The 27,242-nt window shown below is 45.2% G+C and overlaps 1 protein-coding gene across 1 annotated transcript in view; it reads left to right on the plus strand.

Annotated features, from left to right (window-relative positions):
• Nucleotides 1–27,242, plus strand: part of CNTNAP2 (contactin associated protein 2) — a 1,413,967-nt gene that overhangs the window by 1,235,916 nt on the left and 150,809 nt on the right. The window contains exon 18 of the mRNA XM_040259921.1: nt 115–248. Coding sequence (XP_040115855.1) covers nt 115–248 — 134 coding nt within the window. The remainder of the gene's footprint in view (nt 1–114; nt 249–27,242) is intronic.

Raw genomic sequence — 27,242 nt, forward strand, 5'->3', positions numbered from 1 at the left:
GATAGACATCGAAGCCGCGTTTAATGGAAACAAGACCCCAGGGCTGGGGGCGTGACGTTGATATGAAATCCAGAGCAGAGAAATGACTGAGTCTCTTTCCTTGTCTCTGTGCAGGAAGCCTCCAGATCCGGTACCACCTGGGTGGCACCCGGGAGCCCTATAACATTGATGTGGACCACCGGAGCATGGCCAACGGCCAGCCCCACAGCGTTAACATCACCCGTCGCGAGAGGACCATCACTCTCAAGGTACGCACATGTCACTCATCTGTCATCTGTGATACTGTGTTGCAGTCTCTGCCCGCTGTCACACTTGAGTGAGTGCTCCCTTGCTGAGTCGTGTCCAACTCTCTGTGACCCCAAGGACGGCAGCCTGCCAGGCTCCTCTGTCCATGGGATTCTCCAGGCAAGAATGCCAGAGTGGGTTGCCATTTCTCCCTCTGTCATACTTGGCTGTTGTTGTCGTTTTTGGTTTTTTTTTGCGGGGGGGTTGGTTTTGGGTGGTTGGGGCAGGTGGAAGAGATGAGTCTGATACATTCTTCTACAAATTGCTAACCAGTGACGTAGAAAGATGCAGTTGGTACAGAAAAGACAATGACGGTGTTGATGGAGAAGAGGTTTCTTGGGAGAAGGTAGAATAAATGTTTGCTCCAAATATTCTTCGTAGCTTTTCCTGTGTATAGGCCTGCACATCTATCAGCCTTCTGCTTTGATCCATTGCAGCGTCTTTACCCTCCATGGTCTCAGATGTCTGAGGCTTATCACGTTTCCCAGCAAAGGTTATTTTGGTTTTTTTGACCTACTTCCTTCATGACTCTAGTGCAGTGTGAATAACTGTTTTTTTTTTTTTCCTTCTATAGATGCTTTGCCTTAAACATCTTCCATACACATACCTTTTCCAGCATCTCAGACTCTGTTTGTGGGCTTTTTGTACACAAAGGGATAGTTTTATTATGACACTCAAATTTTATTTCAGGTTTATTGGTTGTCCCTCCCCCGCCACCACCACTGATTTTTACAATGAAGAGGCCAGCCTGGGAGACACCATGAATAAAACATGACAGGGGGAGGTCTCCCCGGGAACTGAGCCAAAGATCAAGGCTGGAACTGTCGCTGTGTTCTCTAGAAGGAGCTCAAAATAGATACGTGTCAGGAAGAAGAACGGCAGGGGGACGCCGTTTTGTCAGCCAAGCGGAGTGCCTTTTGGCAGGGGCTCAGCAGCCTCTCTGACCTCATTCGGATTCGGCTGGTTGCCATGGGAAGTTCAGGTTGCAAAGAATCAGCACAGGCCCCATCTCTTTTAGAGCCCTGGTGGATGTCAAATTCATAACTCGATATGGAGTTTATACTTGGCCTTTAGCAGGAAATGCTAGAGAGCGTTTTCAGGAGAGGCCTTTCCTAGGAAAATGACAATGTGCAGAAGCAGCTTATTGTGCAGTCAATCAGATGGAGTGTAAATAAGGTTCTCTCGTAGTGACGGACAGTCGCTGAGCCCAGCGCAGTGCTTGGCACACGAGAGGTGCTACAGATTACTTACAGAGTAAACCGCCCCCATCCTTCACCACAAACTCAAGTCTGATTCAGAAGAGACAGCAAGTTCAGGATTAGTATGGTTTATACTATTATAGGTTACCAATGGTTTTATACCATTCTACCGACATTGTGTTTACTAGATTTTGATTAGACTCATTCACTTATTTTAAACTATTCCATCTGTCACCCCTCTCAGAGAAAGTGATTCTCTTGCCATCTCACCATTGCAAAATACTATTAAAAACTTAAAAAGCTCAGCAGTCAGCTTGAAGGACAGTGTCATGGAAGACAGCTGATTCCCCTGTGGAATTTTGCAAGAAAATGCCTTGTGTGTTGGGGCTGAGCCCTGTGGACTGAGGAACTTCAGCAAAGATGAGGGTGGTGAGTGGGAGAGGAGAGTCCAGGTGATAAGCTAAATAATTCCATTTCTGGTACAATTCCCCAGATGAGAGTCTGAAGCAAAGTAGGTCAAGAAGGCCTCCCTTCTGGCAAGTTGTACCAACTGGGAAATCTTTGGAACCAACCAGAAACTCTTGAAGAACAGAATCAGCTAAATCAGAGTTGCTATCTGCTGCAGTGAATCAGAGATGGCCCTGAAGAAGGGGAGAGGGATGGACTATTTTAAGGACTTGGAGCTTTTGAGGCAGGGAGAGGCCGAGAAGCCCAGACAACGCAGGAGCCGGAGGCCTGCAGAGTCCAGGGCACCGAGGAAAGCCAGGGAAGGTGGGGTCTGCTTCTATTGCTCTGGGTTCTTCTGGTTGCAAATGACAGAAAACCAACTCAGAATTCATTTATAGGGGAAATTCCTAGGGTAGGTTATAAAAAGACAGGAAATAAGAGGAAAATCACAATTTTGAAACAGAATCCAGAAGACCTGGAGGATTCAAACAAAGACTAGGCCTCCAGTGAGCACTATCCTCTCTCAGCTCTCTCTCTCTCCCTACATCATCTCTGCTTGCCCACCTCCCTCTGACAACTGGATTAACTCTTCTCTGGAAGGCTCCATCTTCCAGACGTCATGGGACCCAGACACTGAAGTCTTGGGCCCGTGTCTTCCCAGTTTTGCTGTCAGAAGGAAGGTCCTAGTGTGTCGGTTCTCATTTTAAAACCCAGGGGAAGTCTCTGGTTGGCCGGGCTGGAGTCCCACACTCACGCTATCGTGGGGAGCAGGGAGCAGTGACTGATGGACTGCAATCAGACCTCGTGATCAGAGTAGGGAATCTGGGGGAGAGTCCTCCAAGGAATAGGACTAGAGCTCCAGGAAAAGGAAGACATGGATGAGGATGAAAAACACTGGCCGCGTAACACTTTGTAGTAAAGAAGACAGAAGCAGGAAGCCTTCTAAAGGACATGGAACAGGGCTTCCCTGGTGTCTCAGTGGTAAAGAATCCACCTGCCAATGCAGGAGACACGGGTTCAACCCCTGACCCAGGAAGATCCCACGTGCCTCGAAGCAACTAAACCCGTGAGCCACAACTATTCCCCTTGTGCTCTAGAGCCGGGGAACCGCAGCGACGGACACCCACGCACCCTGGAGCCCGTGATCTGCAGCAAGAGAATTGACTGCAAGGAGAAGCCCGCGCACTGCAACCAGAGAGGAGCCCTTGGTCACTACAGCTAGAGGAAACGCCCGCACAGCGATGAAGACCCAGCACAGCCGACAAAAATAAACCTTTGGTTAAAAAAGAAAAAAGACATGGAGCAAATTCAGCCACAGAAATTGTGCCCAGGGGGTTGGAAAGGCCTGCCCGCCCCAATTCTGTCACACAGTGGACTGCAACTATCCTGAGATTTCTGGACGTGTTTAGAAAGCCAGATGCCGTCACCCATTTGAATCCAGCCTGGACAGACTTCGTGGTCTAGAGGGTCTTTCTCAGCCCGGATGGAAAGCAGAGGGAGACGCAGTGGAGGAAGAAAGCACACGGCACCTCCTTTCCGACCAGTAGATCTGGTGGGCTCCCTGGGTCCACAGCCTGCTTTCTTTCAGGCAAGCGAGCCTGTTGAGTGTGGACATAACTCCAGGTGTACCTTTAGAACTCCAGAAAAACACACTAATTTTTTTTTCCTGGGAACAATCAACCTCAAGAAAGCATGGAGAACAATATAATGAAATGTTAATCTTGACCCTTTCTGTGTAAAGGATTATAAATGGTTTCATTTCCTCTAGATTTTTCTATATTTCCTCATTTCTTATTACAAATGTGTGCTTCATTTTTATAATTGAGCAAAAATGTAAAACACATATCCAGTTTGGTCCCTGGGTTGGGAAGATCCTCTGGAGAAGGGATAGGCTACCCACTCCCGTATACTTGGGCTTCCCTTGTGGCTCAGCTGCTACAGAATCTACCTGCAATGCGGGAAAGCTGGGTTCAATCCCTGGCTTGGGAAGATCCCTTGGAGAAGGGAAAGGCTACCCATTCCAGTATTTTGGCCTGGAGAATTCCATAGACTGTATAGTCCATGGGCTTGCAAAGAGTCAGACATGACTGAGTGACTTTAAAAAAAAAAAACATGTATCCTCCACCTATTCTGATAACCCCCAGTTATAATAAAATATAATGACAAATATACATAAATAATTTTGAATTAAAATGTACTTCTAATCAAAGAACAAAAATAAGCCTAAGATGAATTTAAAGTGCTTTGGAATGACACCTTTGGAATTAAGGTGAAATTTTATATGTTTCTACATATACAAACATCATATAATTTAGATGATGTTTATCAACATTTATAGTGTTTTTAAAAGCAGGTTGGCTTTCCTAGCTGGGTTTGGCTAAAGATAACATTAAATTAATTTGCATTCCCTGAGCACACACTGTCTGAAATGGTGCTGAGCACTTGAGGGAAATTGACCTTGGATGAAACATTTGCTGCCAAGAAACAAAGTGCCCAATCTCCACATAGATAATGAAGAACTGACTCTCAGAGTTATCAGACAGCAACGTGAACCAGAGCCCGTGACAACCCTCAAGTGGCATCGTTTACAAAAACTCACAGTCGCACCAGTGATAATAGCTAAAGGCTTAATGCCAGTCAGATGTAAAACAAACCCTGAGCAGGCAGAGAGCACCTGAACAAAATATTGTATCTGATGAAAATACGTGCCAATTAACATGCATCTAAGAACTGAACATTACGAGGAATGACTTCAAAGTCTTGTGCCGCAAATCCTTTCTTCTTACTGTCCTTCCTGCCTGCCATCTCTGGCTTCTCCCTTCCTTCTTCATTCCTTCCTTTCATCCCAACCACATTGCACAGGATATCTAAGGTGATTTATAAGGAGTTCAGTTCAGTCATTCAGTTGTGTCCAACTCTTTACGACCCCATGGACTGTAGCACGCCAGGCTTCCCTGTCCATCACCAACTCCAGAGCTTGTTCAAATTCATGTCCATCAAGTCAGTGATGCCATCCAACCGTCTCATCCTCTGTTCTCCCCTTCTCCCCTGCCTTCAATCTTTCCCAGCATCAGGGTTTTTTCCAATGAGTCAATTTCTTCACATTAGGTGGTCAAATTATTGGAGTTTCAGCTTCAGCATCAGTCCTTCCAATGAATATTTAGGACTGATCTCCTTTAGGATTGACTGGTTTGATCTTCTTGCAGTCTAAGGGACTCTCAAGAGTCTTCTCCAACACCACAGTTCAGAAGCATCAATTCTTTAGAGCTCAGCCTTCTTTATGGTCCAACTCTCACATCCATACATGATGACTAGAAAAACCATATTCTTTGACTAGATGGACCTTTGTCGGCAAAGTAATGTCTCTGCTTTTTAAGATGCTGTCTCAGTCTGTCATAGCTTTCCTTCCAAGGAGTAAGCGTGTTTTATTTCATGGCTGCAGTCACCATCTGCAGTGATTCTGGAGCCCAAGAAAATAAAGCGTCTCACTGTTTCCACTGTTTCCCCATCTATTTGCCATGAAGTGATGGAACCGGATGCCATGATCTTCGTTTTCTGAATGTTCAGATTCAAGCCAGCTTTTTCACTCTCCTCTTTCACTTTCATCAAGAGGCTCTTCAGTTCCTCTTCGCTTTCTGCCATAAGGGTGATGTCGAGATTATTGATATTTCTCCTGACAATCTTGATTCCAGCTTGTGTTTCTTCCAGTCCAGCATTTCTCATGATGTACTCTGCATATAAGTTAAATAAGCCGGGTGATAATATACGGCTTTGACTACTCCTTTCCCAATTTGGAACCAGTCTGTTGTTCCATGTCCAGTTCTAACCGTTGCTTCCTGACCTGTATACAGATTTCTCAAGAGGCAGGTCAGCTGGTCTGGTATTCCCATCTCTTTCAGAATTTTCCACAGTTTATTGTGATCCACACAGTCAAAGGCTTTGGCATAGTCAATAAAGCAGAAGTAGATGTTTTTCTGGAACTCTCTTGCTTTTTCTGTGATCCAAGGATGTTGGCAATTTGATCTCTTGTTCCTCTGCCTTTTCTAAATCCCGCTTGAACATGTGGAAGTTCTTGGTTCACATACTGTTGAAGTTTGGAGAATTTTGAGCATTACTTTACTAGCGTGTGAGATGAGTGCAATTGTGTGGTAGTTTGAGCATTCTTTGGCATCGCCTTTCTTTGGGGTTGGAATGAAAACTGACCTTTCCAGTCCTGTGGCCACTGTGGAGTTTTCTAAATTTGCTGGCATATTGAGTGCAGCACTTTATAGGGAGTACTTACAGGTAAAGAATCTGCCTGCAGTGCCGGAGACGCAGGAGATGTGGGTTCGATTACTAGGTCGGGGAGATCCCCAGGGAGGAGAAAATGAGCCCTAGACGGAGAAGCCTGGTGGGCTACAGTCCAAGGGTCAAAAAGAGGCAGACATGACGGAGCCACTAAGCACAAAAAGAACTAAATGAAATTGAGGATTAAAGTAAGTCGCAAAAAGCAGGGCCCCAAGACAAGGAGGGAGCAGAATACAGCCACCCAGGTCAGGTCTTATCCACGTGTGTAAGTTTGGACTTCCAGTGGCCAGAAGTCCATAGCCCAGAAGAACAAGATGTACCAGTTCTCGTAGAGACTTGAAATTTTTCTTACTCTATCATCCTTTTCTTTTCTTGTCTACCATGGATTGTATTTACTGGCACAGCAAGCTACCCATAGCACGGTTCACTTGGCAACATCACGTGTGTGATGGTAGCTCACGTTTCTTGGTGTTGACAGTGGTCCAGGCATTGTGCTAGCTCTTGACACACATTCGCTCACTAAGTCTTCACAAGAGGACTATGAGGAATGTACCCATTTTACAGATGGGGAAACTGCCACTCCGAGTGTGCTGTAGATCACCCAAAGTCAGGAAGCAGTGAGTGGCAAAAGCCTAGATGAACATAAGCCTAGCACACCTTAAGGCTTCCACGTGCTCTTAACCGAATCACTTAATAGAGAAATGTCTAGGAGGGTGGCTGTAACATTTTGGAAGTGGATATCTCTGGCCAATTAAAAATTGAGTGATGTTGTTCTCATTACTAAATACTTCAAAACTACGCAAAAGCACAGAGAATAATAAAACATACACCTACAGACCCACCATCCAGACATTGAAAATGTTGGCATTTTGCTACATTTCTTCAGATTTTTAACAAAACAGTGATAGCTGAAGGCCCTTCGTCCCCTCTGTTATATAATGGGTCCCAAGAGACGTGTTGCACAGGGCCCTTCAGCAGTGTTTCTGCAACAAATGTGTTTTTCACAAACCTGCTTGATGTAGCATTTCCTTGGGAAAGTCAAGCATCACTTAAAAATGGATTTCAGCCCAAACAAGTCTGCAGTCAGTAAGGTAGAACAGGGTGATGGGAGGTGAAAAGGAGAAGGGCCCAGATGACATGGTTTTCTGATATCCTGGCCTAATCCAAGGGTAAAATCAGCTCAAAAAAAGAAAAATGAATTAACCACATCTTTGAGTGACTATCACATATGTGAGGGTTTTTAGAGGTTATACAATGGAGGGTTCACGGCTGTGGTCTCTGGCATAGATATTTAGAGCCCATTTTCTCTGAAAATCAAATGAACAGATGGTAAAGTTGTATCATTTTGGCTTCCATCTAACTGGAGGGCCCTCCTGTCTTTTCCAAGAAGAAGCTAACAGATTTGCTACAAGTATAATAAGGACTTTCTTTTAAAAAAATAACTATAAATCCTCAGAAACAAATGATGACCAGGCCCCCAGACTGTTATACCATGAGCAACATGACTTCAGTTGTTTTCTTCAGGGGTCTTCAAAACAAATATTCCTCCAAGTCACTGAATTCCATTTCTTCAGTATGATCAATTTCTTACCCGCTATTAATCATAACTTCAACAAAATTATATAAAAACTATTGTGTCAATTGCTAATTGAGTTGTATATTGAATATGAATCCTAAAAAATGGTCAGAATTTACCAACAATAGCAGCACACAGTGGGTTCTAAACTCCAGGGATCAAGAAAAAGACAGATACCAGGATAACACCAGTTGCTGTAACAACACGAAAATGTCAGTGGCTTAACCCAATGAAACTCTACCTTATGTCAGATATATTTTTTAAAGAGGAGAGTCCTGTGGTCTATAACCATGCTAGACAGGCTTTACTAGGGCTGTGAATTTCCAGATGTTCAAGCTGGTTTTAGAAAAGGCAGAGGAACCAGAGATCAAATTGCCAACATCCACTGGATCATGGAAAAAGCAAGAGAGTTCCAGAAAAACATCTATTTCTGCTTTATTGACTATGCCAAAGCCTTTGACTGTGTGGATCACAATAAACTGTGGAAAATTCTGAAAGAGATGGGAATACCAGACCACCTAACCTGCCTCTTGCGAAACCTATATGCAGGTCAGGAGGCAACAGTTAGAAATGGACATGGAACAACAGACTGGTTCCAGATAGGAAAAGGAGTACGTCAAGGCTGTATATTGTCACCCTGCTTATTTAACTTATATGCAGAGTACATCAGGAGAAATGCTGGGCTGGAAGAAGCACAAGCTGGAATCAAGATTACTGGGAGAAATATCAATAACCTCAGATATGCAGATGACACCACCCTTATGGCAGAAAGTGAAGAGAAACTAAAAAGCCTCTTGATGAAATTGAAAGTGGAAAGTGAAAAAGTTGGCTTAAAGCTCAACATTCAGAAAACGAAGATCATGGCATCTGGTCCCATCACTTCATGGCAAATAGATGGGGAAACAGTGGACACAGTGTCAGACTTTATTTTGGGGGCTCCAAAATCACTGCAGATGGTAACTGCAGCCATGAAATTAAAAGACGCTTACTCCTTGGAAGAAAAGTTATGACCAACCTAGATAGCATGTTGAAAAGCAGAGACATTACTATGCCAACAAAGTTCCGTCTAGTCAAGGCTATGGTTTTTCCTGTGGTCCTGTATGGATGTGAGAGTTGGACTGTGAAGAAAGCTGAGCGCCGAAGAATTGATGCTTTTGAACTGTGGTGTTGGAGAAGACTCTTGAGAGTCCTTTGGACTGCAAGGAGATCCAATCAGTCCATTCTGAAGGAGATCAGCCCTGGGATTTCTTTGGAAGGAATGATGCTAAAGCTGAAACTCCAGTACTTTGGCCACCTCATGTGAAGAGTTGACTCATTGGAAAAGCCTCTGATGCTGGGAGGGATTGGGGGCAGGAGGAGAAGGGGACGACAGAGGATGAGATGGCTGGATGGCATCACTGACTCGATGGACGTGAGTCTGAGTGAACTCCGGGAGTTGGTGATGGACAGGGAGGCCTGGCGTGCTGCGATTCATGGGGTCGCAAAGAGTCGGACAAGACTGAGCGACTGAACTGAACTGAGGGCTTCCCTGGTAGGTCACATGGTAAAGAATCTACCCACAGTGCAGGAGACCCAGGTTCAATCCCTGGGTTGAGAAGATCCCCTGGAGAAGGAAATGGCAGCCCTCTCCACTATCCTTGCCTGGAGAATCTCCATGGACAGAGGAGCAAGGCAGGCTACAATCCATGGGGTCGAAAAGGGTCAGACATGACTAAGAGATTAAGCACAAGTACAGGGCTTCCTAGGTAGTGCTAGTGGTAAAGAACCCGCCTGCCAGGGCAGGAAATGTAAGAGACACGGGTTCAATCCCTGGGTCAGAAAGATCCCCTGGAGAAGGCATGGCAACCCACTCCAGTATTCCTGCCTGGAGAATCCCATGGACAGAGTTGCCTAATGGGCTACAGTCCATAGAGTTGCAAAGAGTCAGACACCACTGAAGGGACTTGGCACGCACGCAGATGCTCTGAGGACCCCCCGTGGCCACCCTTGGCCATGAACAACAATGATTATCATTCCTTGAAGCTGTGCGGCTTCCAGGGACCATTTCCTGCAGATGTCAGTTGCTCGGAGGGTTGTTTTATACTCACATGCCTCTGCAGACCAGACCAGTGGTTTCTTTGCCTATACAATTCCTTCAAAACCTGAGTTGGCTTCTGACCTATCCACTTCTGGTCAGTTTCTCATACCAGTAGATAACCCTACATTCTTTCCTAGGCATGGCTCTTGGACCAACATAATTACTCATTTCCCCAGAACCATGCCTCTCTCTGAAGGCCGTGGCCATGGAAACAAAAGGCTTATGTTGGGGATAAAGACTTTTAAATGACCCCCCCGGCCCCTGCACCGTGGGGCTGAGTTAGTTTGCCGAGCTGGAAAATCTAACTGTGCCTTCATTGGTCAAAGCGTTTTGCAGTTTTATTTCTTATTCTCCAGTGTGAGGCTGTACATTTTTGGCCTTTTCTCTGTCCCTTGCATTGATGCTTGGACACTGGTCAGTTTTTTCTGAACTCATCTCTTTCTTGACATGGGCAGCAAGAAGCAACCCATAACTGTGACCATTCTGGCTCTTTCCAAGCACTTTCCCGAAATCCACAGGCTAAGTCTGTCTTCCAGGCTGAGTGAGATGACAGCTTCATAAGGATTTTCTTGCATATCCTTATTGTCCATCTTTCTAGCCCCTAATATCCACACCACAGGATATGCTACAAATTTTAGGTTTCTGTCATGTCAGTACTCTGCTTCAAAGTGCTCACTCGTGTATTTGTTGGGGTTCTATTAACTATTGTAACAAAAGAAATTCATAGATTGTGATGATGGTTTCATGGGCGTGTACTTAACTCCAGACTCATCAAGTTGTATATACTAACTGGGTTTGGCTTTTTGTGGGTCAAAATGATATAAAATAGACTTCCATGAAAATTGTTGGAGAAATTTTAATGGCAGAAAAATGAGAAGTAATTCAGTTATGGACTTATAGGAGAGCCATATATGTTCATTAACATGAAACATTAATGGGGGCACCACTTTTTGGATGTGAAGAACTGTTCAGTTGTAAGATGTTTCAGGTAACTTCCTCAAGCCAGGAGAAATTCTCTCTGTACTAGAAGGGCCTGAGTCATCATGTTATGTGATGTTCAATATATCCATATGTCTCTTTGTTTGGGATGCTCAGCCTTATGAGTTGGGAGCCTCTGGTACTATTAGCCCACTAAAAGGATGAGAAGACAGAGACAGAGGACATCCAGGTGACCAGTTAGATCCCAGTGCTCACGACAGACAGACTCCTATCTAGAACCCATATAACCAGAGCCCCCAACCCTCCCTGCCACAGGGGCTGGTCACCACTCACCCCATTGCCTCTTTGTGGCTTTCGAGAGCCATCAAGAGTCCCAAGCTCACCCCTGTCAGCTTGCCTTATAAACTTTTGAAAAATTTTTAAGAGTTTTAAATAAAAGTAAATCATTTGGGGGAGTTAGTGTTTGAAGTCAATTAGGGTCGTGGTGGGAGATGGTGAGTAGCACATTTGTGTGATAAACTCTTTGGACCAGTGTTGTGTTTAAAGACAGGAAGGTGCAGAGAACAACCCAGGAGGTGATAAGACAGCCTCCCACGTGGCTCCGAGGACGCCACCTGCAGCTGGGGGTGAAACGTGCATGTGGGAGCCCCAGGAAGAGAGGCTGATAGAGCAAGCTCTTTAGAAACCGCTGCGGGACTTCTGCGGTGGTCCAGCGGTTAAGACCTCATCTTCTAATGCAGGGAGCTCAGGTTCAATCCCTGCTTGGGGCACTAAGATCCCACATGCCTCGCAGCCAAAAAAGCCAAAACATAAAACAGAGGTAATATTGTAACAAATTCAATAAGGACTTAATAAAAAAGGTCCACATCAAAAAAAAAAAAATCTTTAAGAAATTGCTGGATCTGCTTATAAAGATGATTTGGTTTAAGTAGCTTTTCTCATGAATATTAATAAAGATGCCAGGAATTCCTCCTCAACCCATCACAGGAAAAGCCTATTATGGCAATAGTAATAACACTGATACTGTTAGTCGTAGTTGTAAAGACAATTAACATTTCTTGAGTGTACCAGTGTCTGTCTTCGTGTTTTACAGGCTGCACTTGATGTAAATCACATTCCTGTGAGATAAGTACCATTATTCCCATTTTATAGACGATGAAACAGAGACGTGGAAAGGTCAGCAAGGGGTCGAGTTGAGGTCCAAACCTAGATCTGCCTGATTCCCATGCCCAGACTCTAAACACTCTTAATTTAACTAGTGATTAAACTGACTGTGGGTTAGGTGGCCTGGTCACAGACAATAGAGGACCCTTCCTCAAATATATCCACCTGCTTTGGAAAACTGACTCAGCACAGTTTCTACAAAGTGTTGCTAGGGCACAAATGAAAGGTGTAGACAAGTGCATGCAACCTGACCTCAGTGTTTTAAAAAAACTAGTGACATGGAACCTTTAAAACAAAGCATCAATAGTGTGTGTGCTAAACAAGATACAAAATATGTAGCCTACTGCAATTTATGAAAAGGTATAGTCATTTTTTGAAATACCAAATTATATGAGAGTCTTCTTAGAAAAAGATAATGTACTATTATCTTTTTAAAAAACATTTTTTAAAAGAAAAGCCTATTGAGATTTGCTGGATGTCAAAATCACTTAGAATCACTTTTCTAAGTGAAATAGAAGTAAGTGGCCCTACTTTCAGGCCTGTGTTTGTGCCACCTGGAGAGTTCCCCATCAGTTCTTCAGGAAGCGTGGACATAACTTCTAGTACTTTCGTTTGAGCATCCTTCTTTCCTTTGCTAGTGTGGAGCCTGGCCTGAAATTAGATGCCAAAACTCAGATGAATTATTTAAAACTGTGTCTTTATTACCCTCAAACTTTCTGCCAATAAAGAACGATATTAAAAAATGTGTATTGCTGTAAACACAACTGAAAAATTTTAATATCAGAGGTTGTTCAAGTCTTTATGAAAGAAAACAACGCTGTTGGGATGCATTAAATCTTTTCAGGGATGTCAGAACAAATAAAGAAAGTTGACCTCACTAGTCTAAGGCCCTGCTCTGATATTACACTGTCTGTAACTTCTTCCCTTTGACTAATTTAGTGTTTCTCTACTTGGATGATGAGCTCACCGCCTAGGTTGTGCACTCGAAGTGGGTTTGACAGAAGGGAGGAGGTCATAGGAATATTGATGAGCCCTTTGGTATCTCCAATCCTTCCCTCCTGGTGCTCTGGCTGACCCATGCACGGGCTCTCTGTTGGGGTTCTCGGCAAGTGCATTCCTGCTTTGCTTTCTGCTTTCATGGAAGACTGACTCAGATGTTTGATTCTGTGGAGGACATCGGTCAATGTTTTATTCATTTCTCATATCGCTGTTGTTGCTTTTTACTTGCTGAGCTGTGTTTGTCTCTTTTGCCCGTGGACTGCAGCCCATCAGGCTCCCCTGTGCATGGGATTTCCCAGGCAAGAACACTGGAGTAGGTTGCCATTTTCTTCTCCAGGGCATTTTCCCAACCATGGGATCAAACCCGTATCTCCTGCTTGACAGGCATATTCTTTACCCCTGAGCCACCAGGGGAGCTCTGTCACGTCATTACCCTGGTTTAGTTCTATAGAAGATACCTAGGAAGGGAAGAGACAGGGATGTCTGTTGGAAACTGGCCCATCAGTTTGGTCTGTATCAGAGTTTATTCTGTTTTGTTTTCAATACTTCAATGTGTCCAGATAAACCTATCACAAGCAAGACACACATCAAAAACCTCATGACCTCATTAACTTTGTGTCATTTGGTTTTAGATTGGGCCGGGCACTTGGCCCGTGGAAGGGTATTTTAGTTTTCTATGTTTAATTCTGAACAGAAAGTAGGATATTTGATGAAATGTTTCCAAGAAAGAGAAACAATATACACAGCCATCAGTGCCAAGGATTCCTGCCCCTGCCGTGCGTTCAGACCAGCCTTTACGCAGAGACCATCTCATGCTTAGTGGTCTGGGCACCCACAGTGTAAGGTCACAGTTTCGAGATGTACAGTCAAGATGTGTGATGAAGATCCTGCTTAAGATAAAACATTCTCAAGATGATAGTGGCATGTCCATGTTCCATTAACAGTGCAATTTTCTTATATTAAAACTACATGAGGATCACTAAGAATTTAACACAATGATATCTGCTTGACATTATCTCTTACCCTTGTCTATCGCTCAGCCCATGGCATGATGGGAAACTCCAAACAGCAAACATCCATTAATCCTGACTTGGGTAAAATCAGTTATCAGTTATTGATGATCAGATGGTCATCAATACCATCCCGTAAGGCTACTTATGAAGTGCAATTAAAATGGAATCAGCTTCACTGAGTATACATTGAGAAGAACAAATATATGCTATGTACCTCTTACATGCAAGAAATCCAGGTAGATTTTGATGAGTTGATGGAGCAGAGGAGAATGACAAGATGTATCTTTTACCCTCAAGGAGTTTATATTTTGAGAGAAGCGAAAAACTGTATACACACTTGATATATTAATACATTTGTTGTTGTTCAGTCGCTAAGTTGTGTCCGACTCTTTGGGACCCTATAGACTGCAGCAGGCCAGGCTCTCCTGTCCTTCACTATCTCCTGGAGTTTGTTCAGACTCATGCCCATTGAGTCAGTGATGCCATCTAATCATCCCATCCTCTGTTGTCCCCTTCTCCTGCCCTCAGTCTTTTCCAGCATCAGGGTCTTTTCCAATAAGTCAGCTCTTCACATCAGGTGGCCAAAGTATTGGAGCTTCAGCTTCAGCATCAGTCCTTCCAGTGAATATTCAGGGTTGATTTCCTTTAATTCAGATGATAGAAGCTTATCTCAACTACTTCTCTTCTGGAAGAGACTTATTACAAGTTGGCTCCCAGTTAGCATGTAAATCATAGACAAGGAATCCAGAAGAAGAGAGGGTCAGCAGTCTGGGCTTGTAATAATCATGAAGCAAGATTTCTATTTGAGGATGCTCTGGGTCTAAACAAAGACCCCCACGGATTGGGACTGTTAAATTCAGAAGTCATTACTAAGACATACTGAAACGCCCTTCTTGATAGACTCCTCCTCTTCCCAAATGTAATATCTGGCAAGTTACCTAACTCTCTGTTTACTTATTTGTAGAATGGGAATAAGGCCGCCTATTTTAATGGGACTTGTGTGTGTGTGTGTGTGTTAAATGAAAACATCTAGCATATTCTATGGCCCAATAGATGCTACTTCCCTTCTGTCCCAAACCGCTTCTCTTTCTTAAAAGCAAAAAAGCAAGAGAGCCGCTGTCAGGACGTTATCAACAGGGCCTTCAGGACCAAGGTCCCATTGATTTGCAGTTCCACCTGGGGAGCCAGTCCCCAGCACCTCGTGTGTTCTTGGCAGGTAATATGACCAGAGCTTCCAGGAGCCACAGTCGGATGGAGGAGACCAGCCATCACATGGACGTCAATGCGAAAGTATGAACTTGTGCTGAAGAAGCGCAGCAGAGGGGGAAACTGACCATCCTGGGGGTGGAAGGAACGTACCAGAGCAGACTTAGGAAGACTCTCAAACTGCTCCCTAACATTCCCATGAGGGGCCCTAGGACCACATTATCGGACTTATTTTTTTACCACAGAGATCCAATATTTCCTCCTCTGCAAATCATAAAATTTACAGAGAGGAACCGAAGAAAAAAATACATTCAACCTATCAAACTCATCTGATCTGAAACAGAAAAAGACTCCTAATGAATATGTCAACACCTGCAAGTTTTTCATTTCTTTTCTGCAGCAATTTCATCTGCAAATGGATAATGCGTTCTGGGGCTGGACAGGACCTCCATTCCTGCACTGCAGAAAAATGTGTTTCCTTCACTTTACATTTCTCACACTGCTCAGTGAGAAAGCAGCTGCGATGCAATTTTGAATCCAGTTCAGGGTGTGAGATGTCAGTTCTCGCTTTCCTCCTCCAGAAGGCAGCCAAAGCTTATAAGCCCAAGGTTGGAGAGTTCATTCCCCGCCCCCCCACCCCCCAAAGCACATTAAGTTCATAAATCATCTCTCAAGAAAGAAGATAAGGTTCCCAGATTTCTATTTTGTCGGGCATGAAAACTGAAGTCCAATCTGTGAGGCATTATATCCTCATATCCACCTGCGGTGCACAAAAATCACTCTCAGAGATGGTAATTCTCGAAGCTATTTTTTAGTGCGATGGGCAGAGAGGTGTTTCCCGTGCACAAGTAACTGAAAGCAGGTTCCTGTCCCACATGAATGTGTCTCCTCTCCGAAGAATAAGTGTATCTCCACATGCAGTCTGAGGTTTGAAGGATGGCACGCTGCCCTTCTGTTCAGTAAAGGGAAAAGTCAGCCCAGACACTGAGCAGGAGGATTTTGATGGATGGGTGGCGGGGAGCGGGTCCGGAGCTGTTGCTGAAATGCCCTCTAGCGGTCATTAGCCAGAACCAGTGCTGAGCGTGGGGAATAGAAAACTTCTGAAACTAGCTGAGGTGAGGTTTCTTAAAACACCCATCTAATGAAAGAAGGCTGAGCGCCGGAGAACTGATGCTTTCAAACTGTGGTGCTGAGCAACTCTTGAGAGCCCCTTGGACTGCAAGGAGATCAAACCAGTCAATCCTAAAGGAAATCAACACTGACTAGCCATTGGAAGGACTGGTGTTGAAGCTGAAACTCCAATACTTTGGCCACCTGATGCGAAGAGCTGACTCATTGGAAAAGACCCTGATGCTGGGAAAGATTGAAGGCGGGAGGAGAAGGGGACGACAGAGGATGAGATGGCTGGATGGCATCACCGACTCAATGGACATGAGTTTGAGTGAGCTCCGGGAGTTGGTGATGGACAGGGAAGCCTGGCGTGCTGCAGTCCATGGGGTCACAAAGAGTGGGACGCAGATGAGTGACTGAACAACATCAGCAAGAGTCAGGAGTTGTAACATGGGTCATTTGCATCTAATGGGAGATACCTGGATGGCCATGGGGTTTGGGGTCGCTTATGTAAACAGGATCTTGACTCCAAGTTCAGAGGAATAGCCCAAGGGGTTGCTCCCACCTCTTCTCACAATTCTGTTCCTGAGCCCTGGGCACTGGAGCCGCAAGAGCTGTTTGCTGAGTGACTGGATAAATGAACAAACGGAGGTCGTCAATAATAGAGTCTGAGCCCACAGGCTGCATTTTGAGAGCACACAGGTCCTTTCTTTTCCTAAGGTGCATTTGATTTGCATTCTTCCCTGCCATCCCCTGGGACCTAAAAGAATTAGCCTCACTCTAACAGCTTTGAGACAGGAAATGTGATCCGAATGCTGGAAGGGAAATGGTAATAAAAAAAATCTTCCCCGGTTGGATGCAAGGGTCTGAGCCAGTAGTTCAAAAGTGAAGATGGAGAAAGAGCATCAGAAAGGAAGTGGAGGGGACTTCCCTGGTGGTCCATTGGTTAAGACTCTGTGCTCCCAATGCAGGGGTGCATGGGTTCAAACCCTGGTCAGGGAACCAAGATCCCTCATGCTGCACAGCATGACCCAAAAAAAAAGCAAAACAAAAAACAGGAAGTGGATGTAAAAGAACGCCCCTCCTAGCATCCTCAGGCAGGCCACCAGCAGAAGTTAACCTGGAGGACAGACAGAAAACTGAGCCCACACCTCCCCAGAGAGAATGACAGCAGGGTGTGGATGGCCGACCTCGTAGCCTCTACCCATGCTGTGCGCTTCACCTCAAAGCCCGACACCACAAGTGGGCCGCGGTGCCAGCGGAGAAGGGGCTGACAGATTGCTGCAGCCTCCGACCTCCAATGTTGAGATCGTCTCTGAAAACCTGTCCTGCAGCCAGAGGTGGGTCGTGTAACTCAGAAGACCCACAGAAGGAGAGGCAGCGAGATGAGGCCGAGAAGGACCCCGGGCAGAGGTGAGGCTGGGGTGCCCCTGCCCTCTGCTCGTTCCCAGGAGTGTTTTTCTGCAGCTGCTGTGGGCACCCTGCCAGCCCAGCTTTGCAGCCGCACAGAGTCCAAGCAGACACGGTGGAGAAGCTCAGACCCTGCAGGCCCCCAGACCCCTGGGTTATACCTCTCAGGAGCTATGTGTCCTTATGGGTAACATCACTTAATCTCCCAGGGCCTCAGTTTCTGCAGCTGTAAAATGGGGCGAATGAGAATCTGTGTCCACCGGCTTGCTTGCAGATTCAGGGAAGTAATATGTAAATGTTAGTCACTCAGTCGTGCCCAACTCTTTGGGACCCCATGGACTGCAGCCCACCAGGCTCCTCTGTCCATGAGATTTTCCAGGCAAGGATACTGGAGTGGGTTGCCATTTCCTTCTCCAGCGGATCTTCCCAACCCAGGGATCGAACCCGGGTCTCCTGCACTGCAGGCAGATTCTTTGCCGACTGAGCTAGAATATACGCAATGTACCTAAGGTGGGGTCTGACCTGGGGTTGACTTTTAAGAAATGTTAGATGCTATACTGATGATACTGATGATAGAGAAGAGGAGCAAGTAGAGGAGTTATTCTTGGCACTTTTCCTCCTTTTGCCAAGTCCTTTCAACCACGTATTCTTTCTTCCCAAGATTGTCAACAGAGCCCAGGCACAACATGTCAAGAACCAAACCGTCTCTAAAATATTAATGAAAAGGTGGAACTGAGTGGAGTACAGAGTGGGTCTGGGGTTACTAAGAAGTTCAAGATCCACAGATCCTCCTAGCCCCGTTCTGGAGCAGATTTGAAAACAGGCTCCAAGTCCAAAGCTAAATCTAGCAGGCTCCCAGGTGGAGGATTGTTTTAGTCCATTTTGTCATAACTTTGACATACATACACATGCACACACACACAGCTGGGTCGCAGAAGAAGTGAAAGCTCTCCTTACATTTCTTAACCTCATTTCTCCTAGTCTTTTCTATCTGCCACCACCTCTAATATATCCTTCCACCCTTCCCCACACTCCACTTCTTGCAACAGGCTCCAAACATAGCCTTTAAAGATGAGTGTTTCCAGGTAGCAGAGTTTTCCTGCTTTCTGTAAAGTCAGCAGAACTGGCCATCACACCGAGCCATGAGACCCGTGGCATTCACCCCACATTCTGAGGTCACTCTGTGTTTAACGATTTTTTTGATACACCTTTATACTCTGTCACCTGGGACAGGATTTAAAGGATGTGTTTATCAGTCCTCTGATAACTGCCAATTTTTAGACTGTTGTTATTGCAACCGAAAACTACTGGCAAAGTAATATAGACAGAGCCTCTGTATGAAAAAGAATGTGTTTGCTGAGCTTTCTTAATATCCAGAACTTTATTTTACAGTTAAAATCAATAGAAATGTAACCTTTTCAACCACACAAAATGAGTTCATGTTTATTATTAGTCTTTTTCTGCCATTACCATGTCATGATTGCAGAGGGAGCCAGGTCAACCTAAGCTTTATTGAAAGACCATTAAAGAAACAAACTCAACCTCATTTAAATACTGAAGCCAGTGCCAAAGAAAGATCAATAAAGTAAAAGCTCCCAGAGTTGCTTAACTTAAACGCCCCACATATGAGGATCGTTCCACAAGCACATGAGTAAACCTAGAAGGCCAGCCAATAAGGAAGAAAAAGCCATTTCATTAAATAGGTTTAGAACTGTAAAGCCCTTAACCTTAGTTTGATTAGACATACAGCATTTAAATTTTCTCAGTATTTTAAACATCATCTAGAGAAGAACCGTTGATCAATGAATGCCATTTATTCAGGAAAGCCATTAGCTTTTAGGGTTAGGGGAGTGACTGCAATCAAAATCGCAGGTTCATCTCTTTAAAAATAACCAACACCGGATCGTGCTCTAAAGTCCTAGACCTGCTTGGAGCCAGGAAATGTTCTTTCTAATGACCCTTAGCCTGGTGGCCTGCACACAGTCGTGTGTATTAAATCAAATAGCTGCCACTGAACTCTGTGGCCTTGGGTCAGACACAAACCTCTTGGTGCCTCAGTTTCCCCAGATCTGAGTATGCACGCTAAGTCCCTCCAGTCACCTCTGACTCTTTGTGACCCCATGGACTGCAGCCCTCCAGGCTCCTCCATCCGTGGGATTTGCCAGGCAAGAGTACTAGAGGGGATTGCCGTGCCCTCCTCCAGGGGATCTTCCTGACCCAGGGGTCGAACCCGTGTCTCTTACCTCTCCTGCATTGTCAGCCGTGTTCTTTACCACTAGCACTGCCTGGGAACCAGAGATCTGATTAGGATGCTACCCCTTTCTGCATCCTTCCCTGGATACGAGAAACAAAGATGATTGTCACAAACCACTTCCAGTTCTTCCTTATAAACAGCAATGTAAACTGCGAACTTCAGTGGTAATATTTGCTTAGAATAGTTTTAGAATCAGAATGGTCTTTATGGGCCACTGAATCAATCTCTGACCCAACTTAGAATCATCCCTGTCCCTCCTGACATCACCAGTTGTGAGAAATATACTCTTTTTTGCTTTTAACTGAAGTAGAGTTGATTCACAGTGTTGTGTTAGTTGCAAGGATATTTATACATATATACATATTCTTTCTCAGATTCTTTTCCTTGATTATTACAAGATACTGACCATAGTTCCCTGTGCTATACAGTAGGACCTTGTTGATTATCTATTTTTTACATCAGTTCAGTCACTCACTCGTGTCTGACTCTTTGTGACCTCGCGGACTGCAGCATGCCAGGCCTCCCTGTCCATCACCAACTCCTGGAGCTTGCTCAGACTCCTGTCCATCGAGTTGGCGATGCCATCCAACCCTCTCATCCTCTGTTGTCCCTGTCTCTTCCTGCCTTCCTAGTGCTCTGTGTATCTGCTGAGCCCAGGCTCCTTATTTATTCCTCCCCCACTGAAACGTAGCAAGAGGTTTTCCCAGCTGCAAACATCTCCTTGGGCACATCTTCAGCTTCACTCCTCAGGGTGGCGGGACAGCAGAATCACTCGAAAGCCCTTATGTGGCGTTAAGAGGTATGAGGAGTCATGTCATTTACTTAAAAGACGTGCCTAGAAGGAGATATGATCAGGGGAGGAATCTGAGGGTCATGCCAAAGGTTTTGCCTCTTCCTGGGTGGCTCAGACGGTAAAGAATCTGCCTGCAGTGCGAGAGACCAGGGTTTGATCTCTGGGTCGGGAAGATTCCCTGGAGAAGGGAATGGCTGCCCACTGCAGTATTCTGGCCTGGAGAATTCCATGGACAGAGGAGCCTGGCAGGCTACAGCCCTTGGAATTCCAAAGAGTGACTAACACACATGCCTCTTTCCACGCGGAAGCTCCGGGAGCAGTCAGGTCACCCTGTGACAGCCATCCATGCCCACCCAGGTGGCCCAGGGGCTGAACAGGTATAGCCTTCTCAGGAGTGCAGGCTGGCAGACGCCTGCTGAAGCCAGCCTGCAAGCTCACTCTGAAGATCTGTCTGATTGTGAACGTCCATGAGGGGCTCATCTTCAAAGACAGCCCTTGTGTCTGGATCAGTCACAGCCAGGGCCCCCCACCCAAGAACCCGACCATCAGGGAGGCCACCCCCTATCCCAGCCTCAGCAGACAAACGATGGGACAACCGTACGGCCACACACACCGGCCCACAGTGGTCACCCTGTCCGCACGTGCCCTGGACAGACGGCTCTAACGCATCGAGTTTATTGCTGGCTTCGTGAAAACTTCCCCCATACAACGCACCCAGGAATTTGCCAGGATCTAAATTTAAACAACCAACTCCTGAAAACACAGGCTGGTCAGACCAAGGTGGCAGAAGCCAGTAAAGACGGAGGTAGAAAATGCCCTGGTCATATCTGTCATGTCGCCATTATTTCTCATTATTTCTCACTTGTATTTCTTTATTCTTTTTTGTTTGACAAATAGAAATTTTAGCCATCATGTCATATGATTTTAGAAGCCTTGTATTTGGAATCCCTATTTTCAGAACTGACCGTTCCTAACTTCTACTTTTTCACTCTTCTTTGCCTTCCCCCTGCCTTTTTCTACCCACTGATTTGTTCTTCCTTATTCCCAGAGAGTCATTTTACAGTTTATCAAAATGTGTTTTGCCTTGAGCTTTTCAGGAAAATACATCTTTGAAATGATGTAACGGATGCTAATTGTGTCAATTATTAGCTAAACCACTCACTGTGTGTAACCATTAATTTTGATGGCTATTAAAGTGATTTTAAATGTAAAAGCATATTAAAACCATGAGCTATTCTCACACTGGATCTCTGAGAAGAAAGTCAGAAATGTAATTACTAGATAGTGGTTCAGATGTTGGTTTTTAATGCTTTATCGTCATCTTCTGAATTCTCATATACAAGTCAAAAGACAAACCTGAAAATCCTAAATATGCTCTGATGAGATTCTTTTTAAAAAAATTATTAAGTATTTGAGAACTTCCTTCTATAAAAGTCCTAGAAGTTAGCTGTTTTGAAAATGCTACATTAATTGTGAAATGAGAATTTCTCCTCTTATCCTTTGATATTTATAAATATTATACAGATTTATTCATACAAAGTCAGTTTTCTTTTTTAAATACTTTGTGCTTTAAATAGTATTCACTGGTTTTCCAGTAGGTGGAGTGTTAGGCCAGGGAAAGTAGATTAACATTTGAGAGCTTTTTTTTTTTTCTTTTTACTGTTTTGAGAAATTTTTTATATAAAAATAAGCCACCTAATGGGCTCATTAATTCTTTTAATTGCAATAATACCACAGGATTTCAGTTGCACTAGACCTTATGAGGCAAAATATATTGTACTGACTACATTTGCATAATAATGAAGGCATGATGACAATAGTAAGTACGTAAATGTTCCTCATTTTAAAATTGCTTATCAAGCCCATAAATGAAAATTGCTGATGACTCTGAAAGGAAACCTGTGCACATGTACAAGAAAGGAAGGTCTGTCTCTTAAAGCCTTTATTTCCCAACCCTTAACTGACTCCGGAAAAGAACATTCCTTGTGAGTTTCGCATCGGTTCAAGGCTGACCTCGCCACTTCCGGTCTCAAGGCTGACCTCGCCACTTCCGGTCTCAAGGCTGACCTCGCCACTTCCGGTCTGTGACCTGGGGCAGGTCGCTGACTCTCACGTCCTCAGGGCGGTGCCACGTGTCCCGTTGTCTCCAGACAGGGAGCCGGCCCTCGGGTGGCTAGAGGTGACCGTAGGTAGCTCAGCCTTTCTTCCCTCCTCCTTCCCCACCTCCTCCATTTCACCCCCAAATCATAAACAGGGCAAATAAATCCCCTCCGACTCTGCTGAGACAAACTGTGGCTTAAAATGGCAGTGAATTGAAATCACAAAATCATACCTGGACGACACGAAAGCTCTGAACTGTGTGTGAGGCTGGAGCCCCAGCCCGAGTCACGATGACGGCAAATGTCACACGAATGAGTGTCCCCTTAGGGGTGTCCTGGGGCACATGGTGTCACAGCCTTTAATTTTGATGCACCTCTATTACACCAGCTCTCGTTGCCTCTTAACTGCCGGTGAGATGACCATCAGCTAAATGTAGAGTGAAATAGCTCGCTTGGACCCAGAAGAAATTGCCTTGAACTGATCGCACTTGCCCATGACAAGTACACCAGGGTTCCCTGGCAGAGTGGCAGCCACCTGGTAACATGAGTGAACCGGTATTAGTATGATGTGTTCTTGGGCTCTGCAGGTTGAGCCGTACTTGCCTTCTCTGATTTAACACATTCTCTCCTATAATGTAAATACTTAAAATGAGCTCTTCCTTCCCCAGTTGAGCCACAGGGGCTGTTTCAGGAGCCTGTCACTCACAGGTCGCCGTGGTGGTTACCCAGGTGTAGCCGGGGTTAGCGTGTCAGTTGGGCCAGCCAACTCCCTTTCTGAGTTGAGTTGCTTTTTGTCATATCAAAGCAAAGGACACTCTTCCATGTCTGTTAAATGAGGTAAGGACGAGAAAAGTCCAGCACAAAGCCCTGCATACAGTAGTGGCTCAGTACGTGGGTCTGGGTTCAAACAGAAGACAGAAACCACATGTGTGCATGACACCCCCACCCCCACCCCGGCCCGCAGAGAGCAGAGAAGCTCTGGCTTGGCGAGGCTGGAGCTGGTCTGGGGTTGCTGGGCCACTGAAAGGCCACTCTCTGGAGTTGGAGGAGTGTGCACACGTGTGAGCATGTGTGAGATTGGAGGCAGGAGGTCTCAGAACACGCGGCCCACACAGGGCTCACAGGGGCACTGGTTTCCAGGGTAAACAGACGGGTACCAGGCCATAGGGTCACAAGGGGATCACATTCTGGGTCTGAAGCTCGGGCAGACCTCAGACCCTAGGCAGACCTCCCCACCCTCAAGCCAGCACTGGAAATTTCCAGAAGCTCTTTCTCCCCTCCAGGGCCCCCTTTGTTATTCCGTCACTCAGTCATGTCCGACTCTTTGTGACCCCACGGACCTGCCAGGCTTCCCTGTCCTTCACTACCTCCCTGAACTTGCTCAAACTCACGTCCATTAAGTTGGTGATGCCATCCAACCGTCTCATCCTCTGTCATCCCCTTCTCCTCCTGCCCTCAATCTTTCCCAGGATTAGGATCTTTCCCAATGAGTCAGCTCTTCACATCAGGTAGCCAAAGTATTGGAACTTCAGCATCAGTCCTCCCAATGAACATTCAGGGTTGATTTCCTTTAGGATTGACTGGTTTGATCTCCTTGCTGTCCAAGGGACTCTCAAGAGTCTTCTCCAACACCACAGTTAGAAAGCATCAATTCTTCAGCATTCAGTATTCTTTATGGTCCAGCTCTCACATCCATACATGACTACTGGAAAAACCACAGCTTTGACTAGAAAGACCTTTGTCGGCAAAGTAATATCTCTGCTTTTTAGTACGCTGTCTAGGTTGGTCGTAGCTTTTCTTCCAGGGCCCTCTACCAGAAAAGTTTAATATTCTACTCACTTTAAAGGAAATTAAAGGAACTCACGTTAATCATAGAGCATATACTGAAAGGAGGCAACATATTGATTACCGACACAAAGAGAGTCACATCCCAGGGACCTCATGGGGATGTCACTGGGAGAGAGGCAGAGAGAGCTTATTTTGGGGATGGGGCTCATGTGGGGAGGATTCCGGAAAGCAGGGCTGGATGCTCTCAAAAAGCCGGGGCAGCTCAGAAATCGATTTTATTAACAATCTCTGTCTGGGAGGCAGGAAGACAGGAGCAGGACTTCTTAGACAATGTGGTTGTCTAAGAAGCGAGCCAGGAGAAGGCGCTGTTCAGTCCTGGTTTTAATGTTACAAGCTCTTTTAATTCCCGGCATTGGTTTTCTGTTGGTGCTCTAACAATTTACTGCAGATTTAGGGTAACCCTGAAGGATTGCCTGACGGTCGTGGAGGCCAGTTAGCATCACTGAGCGGATGGCCTGCTGCTGGCTGGGCTGACTGCCCCGAAGCTTGGAGAGGAGAATCCCTTTCCTTGCCTTTTCCAGCTTCTAGAGCCAGCTACATCCCACAGCTCATCGCCCCGGAGTCCGGGATCCCTAATTTATCGCATCTGCAGGTCCCAGAGCTGCTGTTCCCTTTCCCACCGTCCCCGCCACGTCACCTCATCCTTTCCTCCCACACCCTTCCTTCTGGGGACGAAGCAGGACGGAGCGTGAGAGAGAGACGAGCGACGAGGAAAACTCGAGCGGACTCCTCTTCCCTCTTAGCTCTCCTCCTGTGGTCCTCTTCCATCACAGAATGCCGCAGACACTAGGAGTTTAATCTCCGTAAACGTTTGTCGTTTTCTGACTCGGTTGTTACGAAAGACTTTCCTAACTAAACAAGTGATTTGTATCAGAATGATAGATCACTGCCCGCTGAGATTCCTGCCCAACGTTTTTTCATTAATTGCTTCATTAATTAATTAAGACCCAAGGGTGATAGTAGTATTTATAGATAAATCAATGCCAGGCAGAATCACTGATGGCACAATCAAGATTCAAAAACTTCTGAGTAGTCTGTATTCTTCCAAGCAAAATAAATAAATTTTAATATAATATAGATAAATTTTAGCTTTTGGTTCAAGTCATCAGCTGCATATATGAAGGAAGGGGAAGAGATGAAAGTAATCTATGCATGACAAACTAGCAATTTTATTTTACATGAGCTCGGTAAAAATAATATAAAATGTGCCAAAAGCCAACTCTGGCAAGTGCAATAGGGTAGCATACTGATTACTACATACTGTTATGATGTAACTATTTCAGGAAGCCTTTTGTTTTGTTTGTTTCAAACTAAACTTTTAATTTTGTACTGGGGCATAGCTGATTAACAATGTTGTGGTGGTTTCAGGTGAATAGGGAAGGAACTCAGCCATACAGATACGTATATCCATTCTCCCCCAAACCCCCCCTCCCATACAGGCCGCCACATAACATTGAGTAGAGTTCCCTGTGCTATACAATAGGTCCTTGTTGGTTATCCATTTTGAATATAGCAGTGTGTGCATGACCTCTGCAAACTCCCTAACTATCCCTTCCCCTCGGCAACCCTAAATTCCCTAACAACAGGTACTAAGTGGATGGAGGAACCATAGCAGTTCCCCATGTGAGCCACCAGATGGCGCCAAAGCAGCTAGTTGCTCTTTAGCAACAGGGACCAACCTAGACAGCATATTAAAAAGCTGTTACCTTACTTTGCCGACAAAGATCTAAAACTATGGTTTTTCCAGGAGTCATGTATGGATGTGAGGGTTGGGCTCTAAAGAAAGCTGAGCACTGAAGGATTGATGCTTTTGAACTGTGGTGTTGGAGAAGACTCTTGAGAGTCCCTTGGACAGCAAGGAGATCCAACCAGTCCATCCTAAAGGAAATCAGTCCTGAGTATTCATTGAAAGGACTGATGCTGAAGCTGAAATTCTAATACTTTGGCCACCAGATGTGAAGAACTAACTCATTTGAAAAGACCCTGATGCTGGGAAAGACTGAAGGCAGGAGGAGAAGGGGACGACAGAGGATGAGATGATTGGATGTCGTCCCCGAGTCAATGGACATGAGTTTGAGTAAACTCCGGGAGTTGGTGATGGACAGGGAAGCCTGGCGTGCAGCGGTCCGTGAGGTTGCAAAGAGTTGGACATGACTGAGCGACTGAACTGATAGTCGCCTCTGCCCCAGGGAAACAATAAAGTAGAAAAATATTAATATTTAAGGTTCCCTGTCCAGAACATGTGTTTTATTAATGAAGCACCTTAAATCATAGCAAACTTTTAAAAATCGTAGTTGAACATGCCAATGTTGTCTTTAATCATGCTTTTTTAGCCTTTTATGACAGTGCTACCAGATACCCAGGCACAAAAGAACCTCACAGTACCAGTCCTGCAGGTCAGAACTCTCCAGATTCCTAAGCTGCGATGACTCTTGGACTCTTAATCTTGAGTATTCAATAAGCTCCAGGTTTTGAGTAAGCAGTCTCAAGATTCCGGTGTCGGTAGTCATTAATAATTAACCATCATTCCTCAAAG

Source organism: Oryx dammah, unplaced genomic scaffold (assembly GCF_014754425.2).
Source record: "Oryx dammah isolate SB20612 unplaced genomic scaffold, SCBI_Odam_1.1 HiC_scaffold_18, whole genome shotgun sequence".
NCBI classification, from domain to species: domain Eukaryota; kingdom Metazoa; phylum Chordata; class Mammalia; order Artiodactyla; family Bovidae; genus Oryx; species Oryx dammah.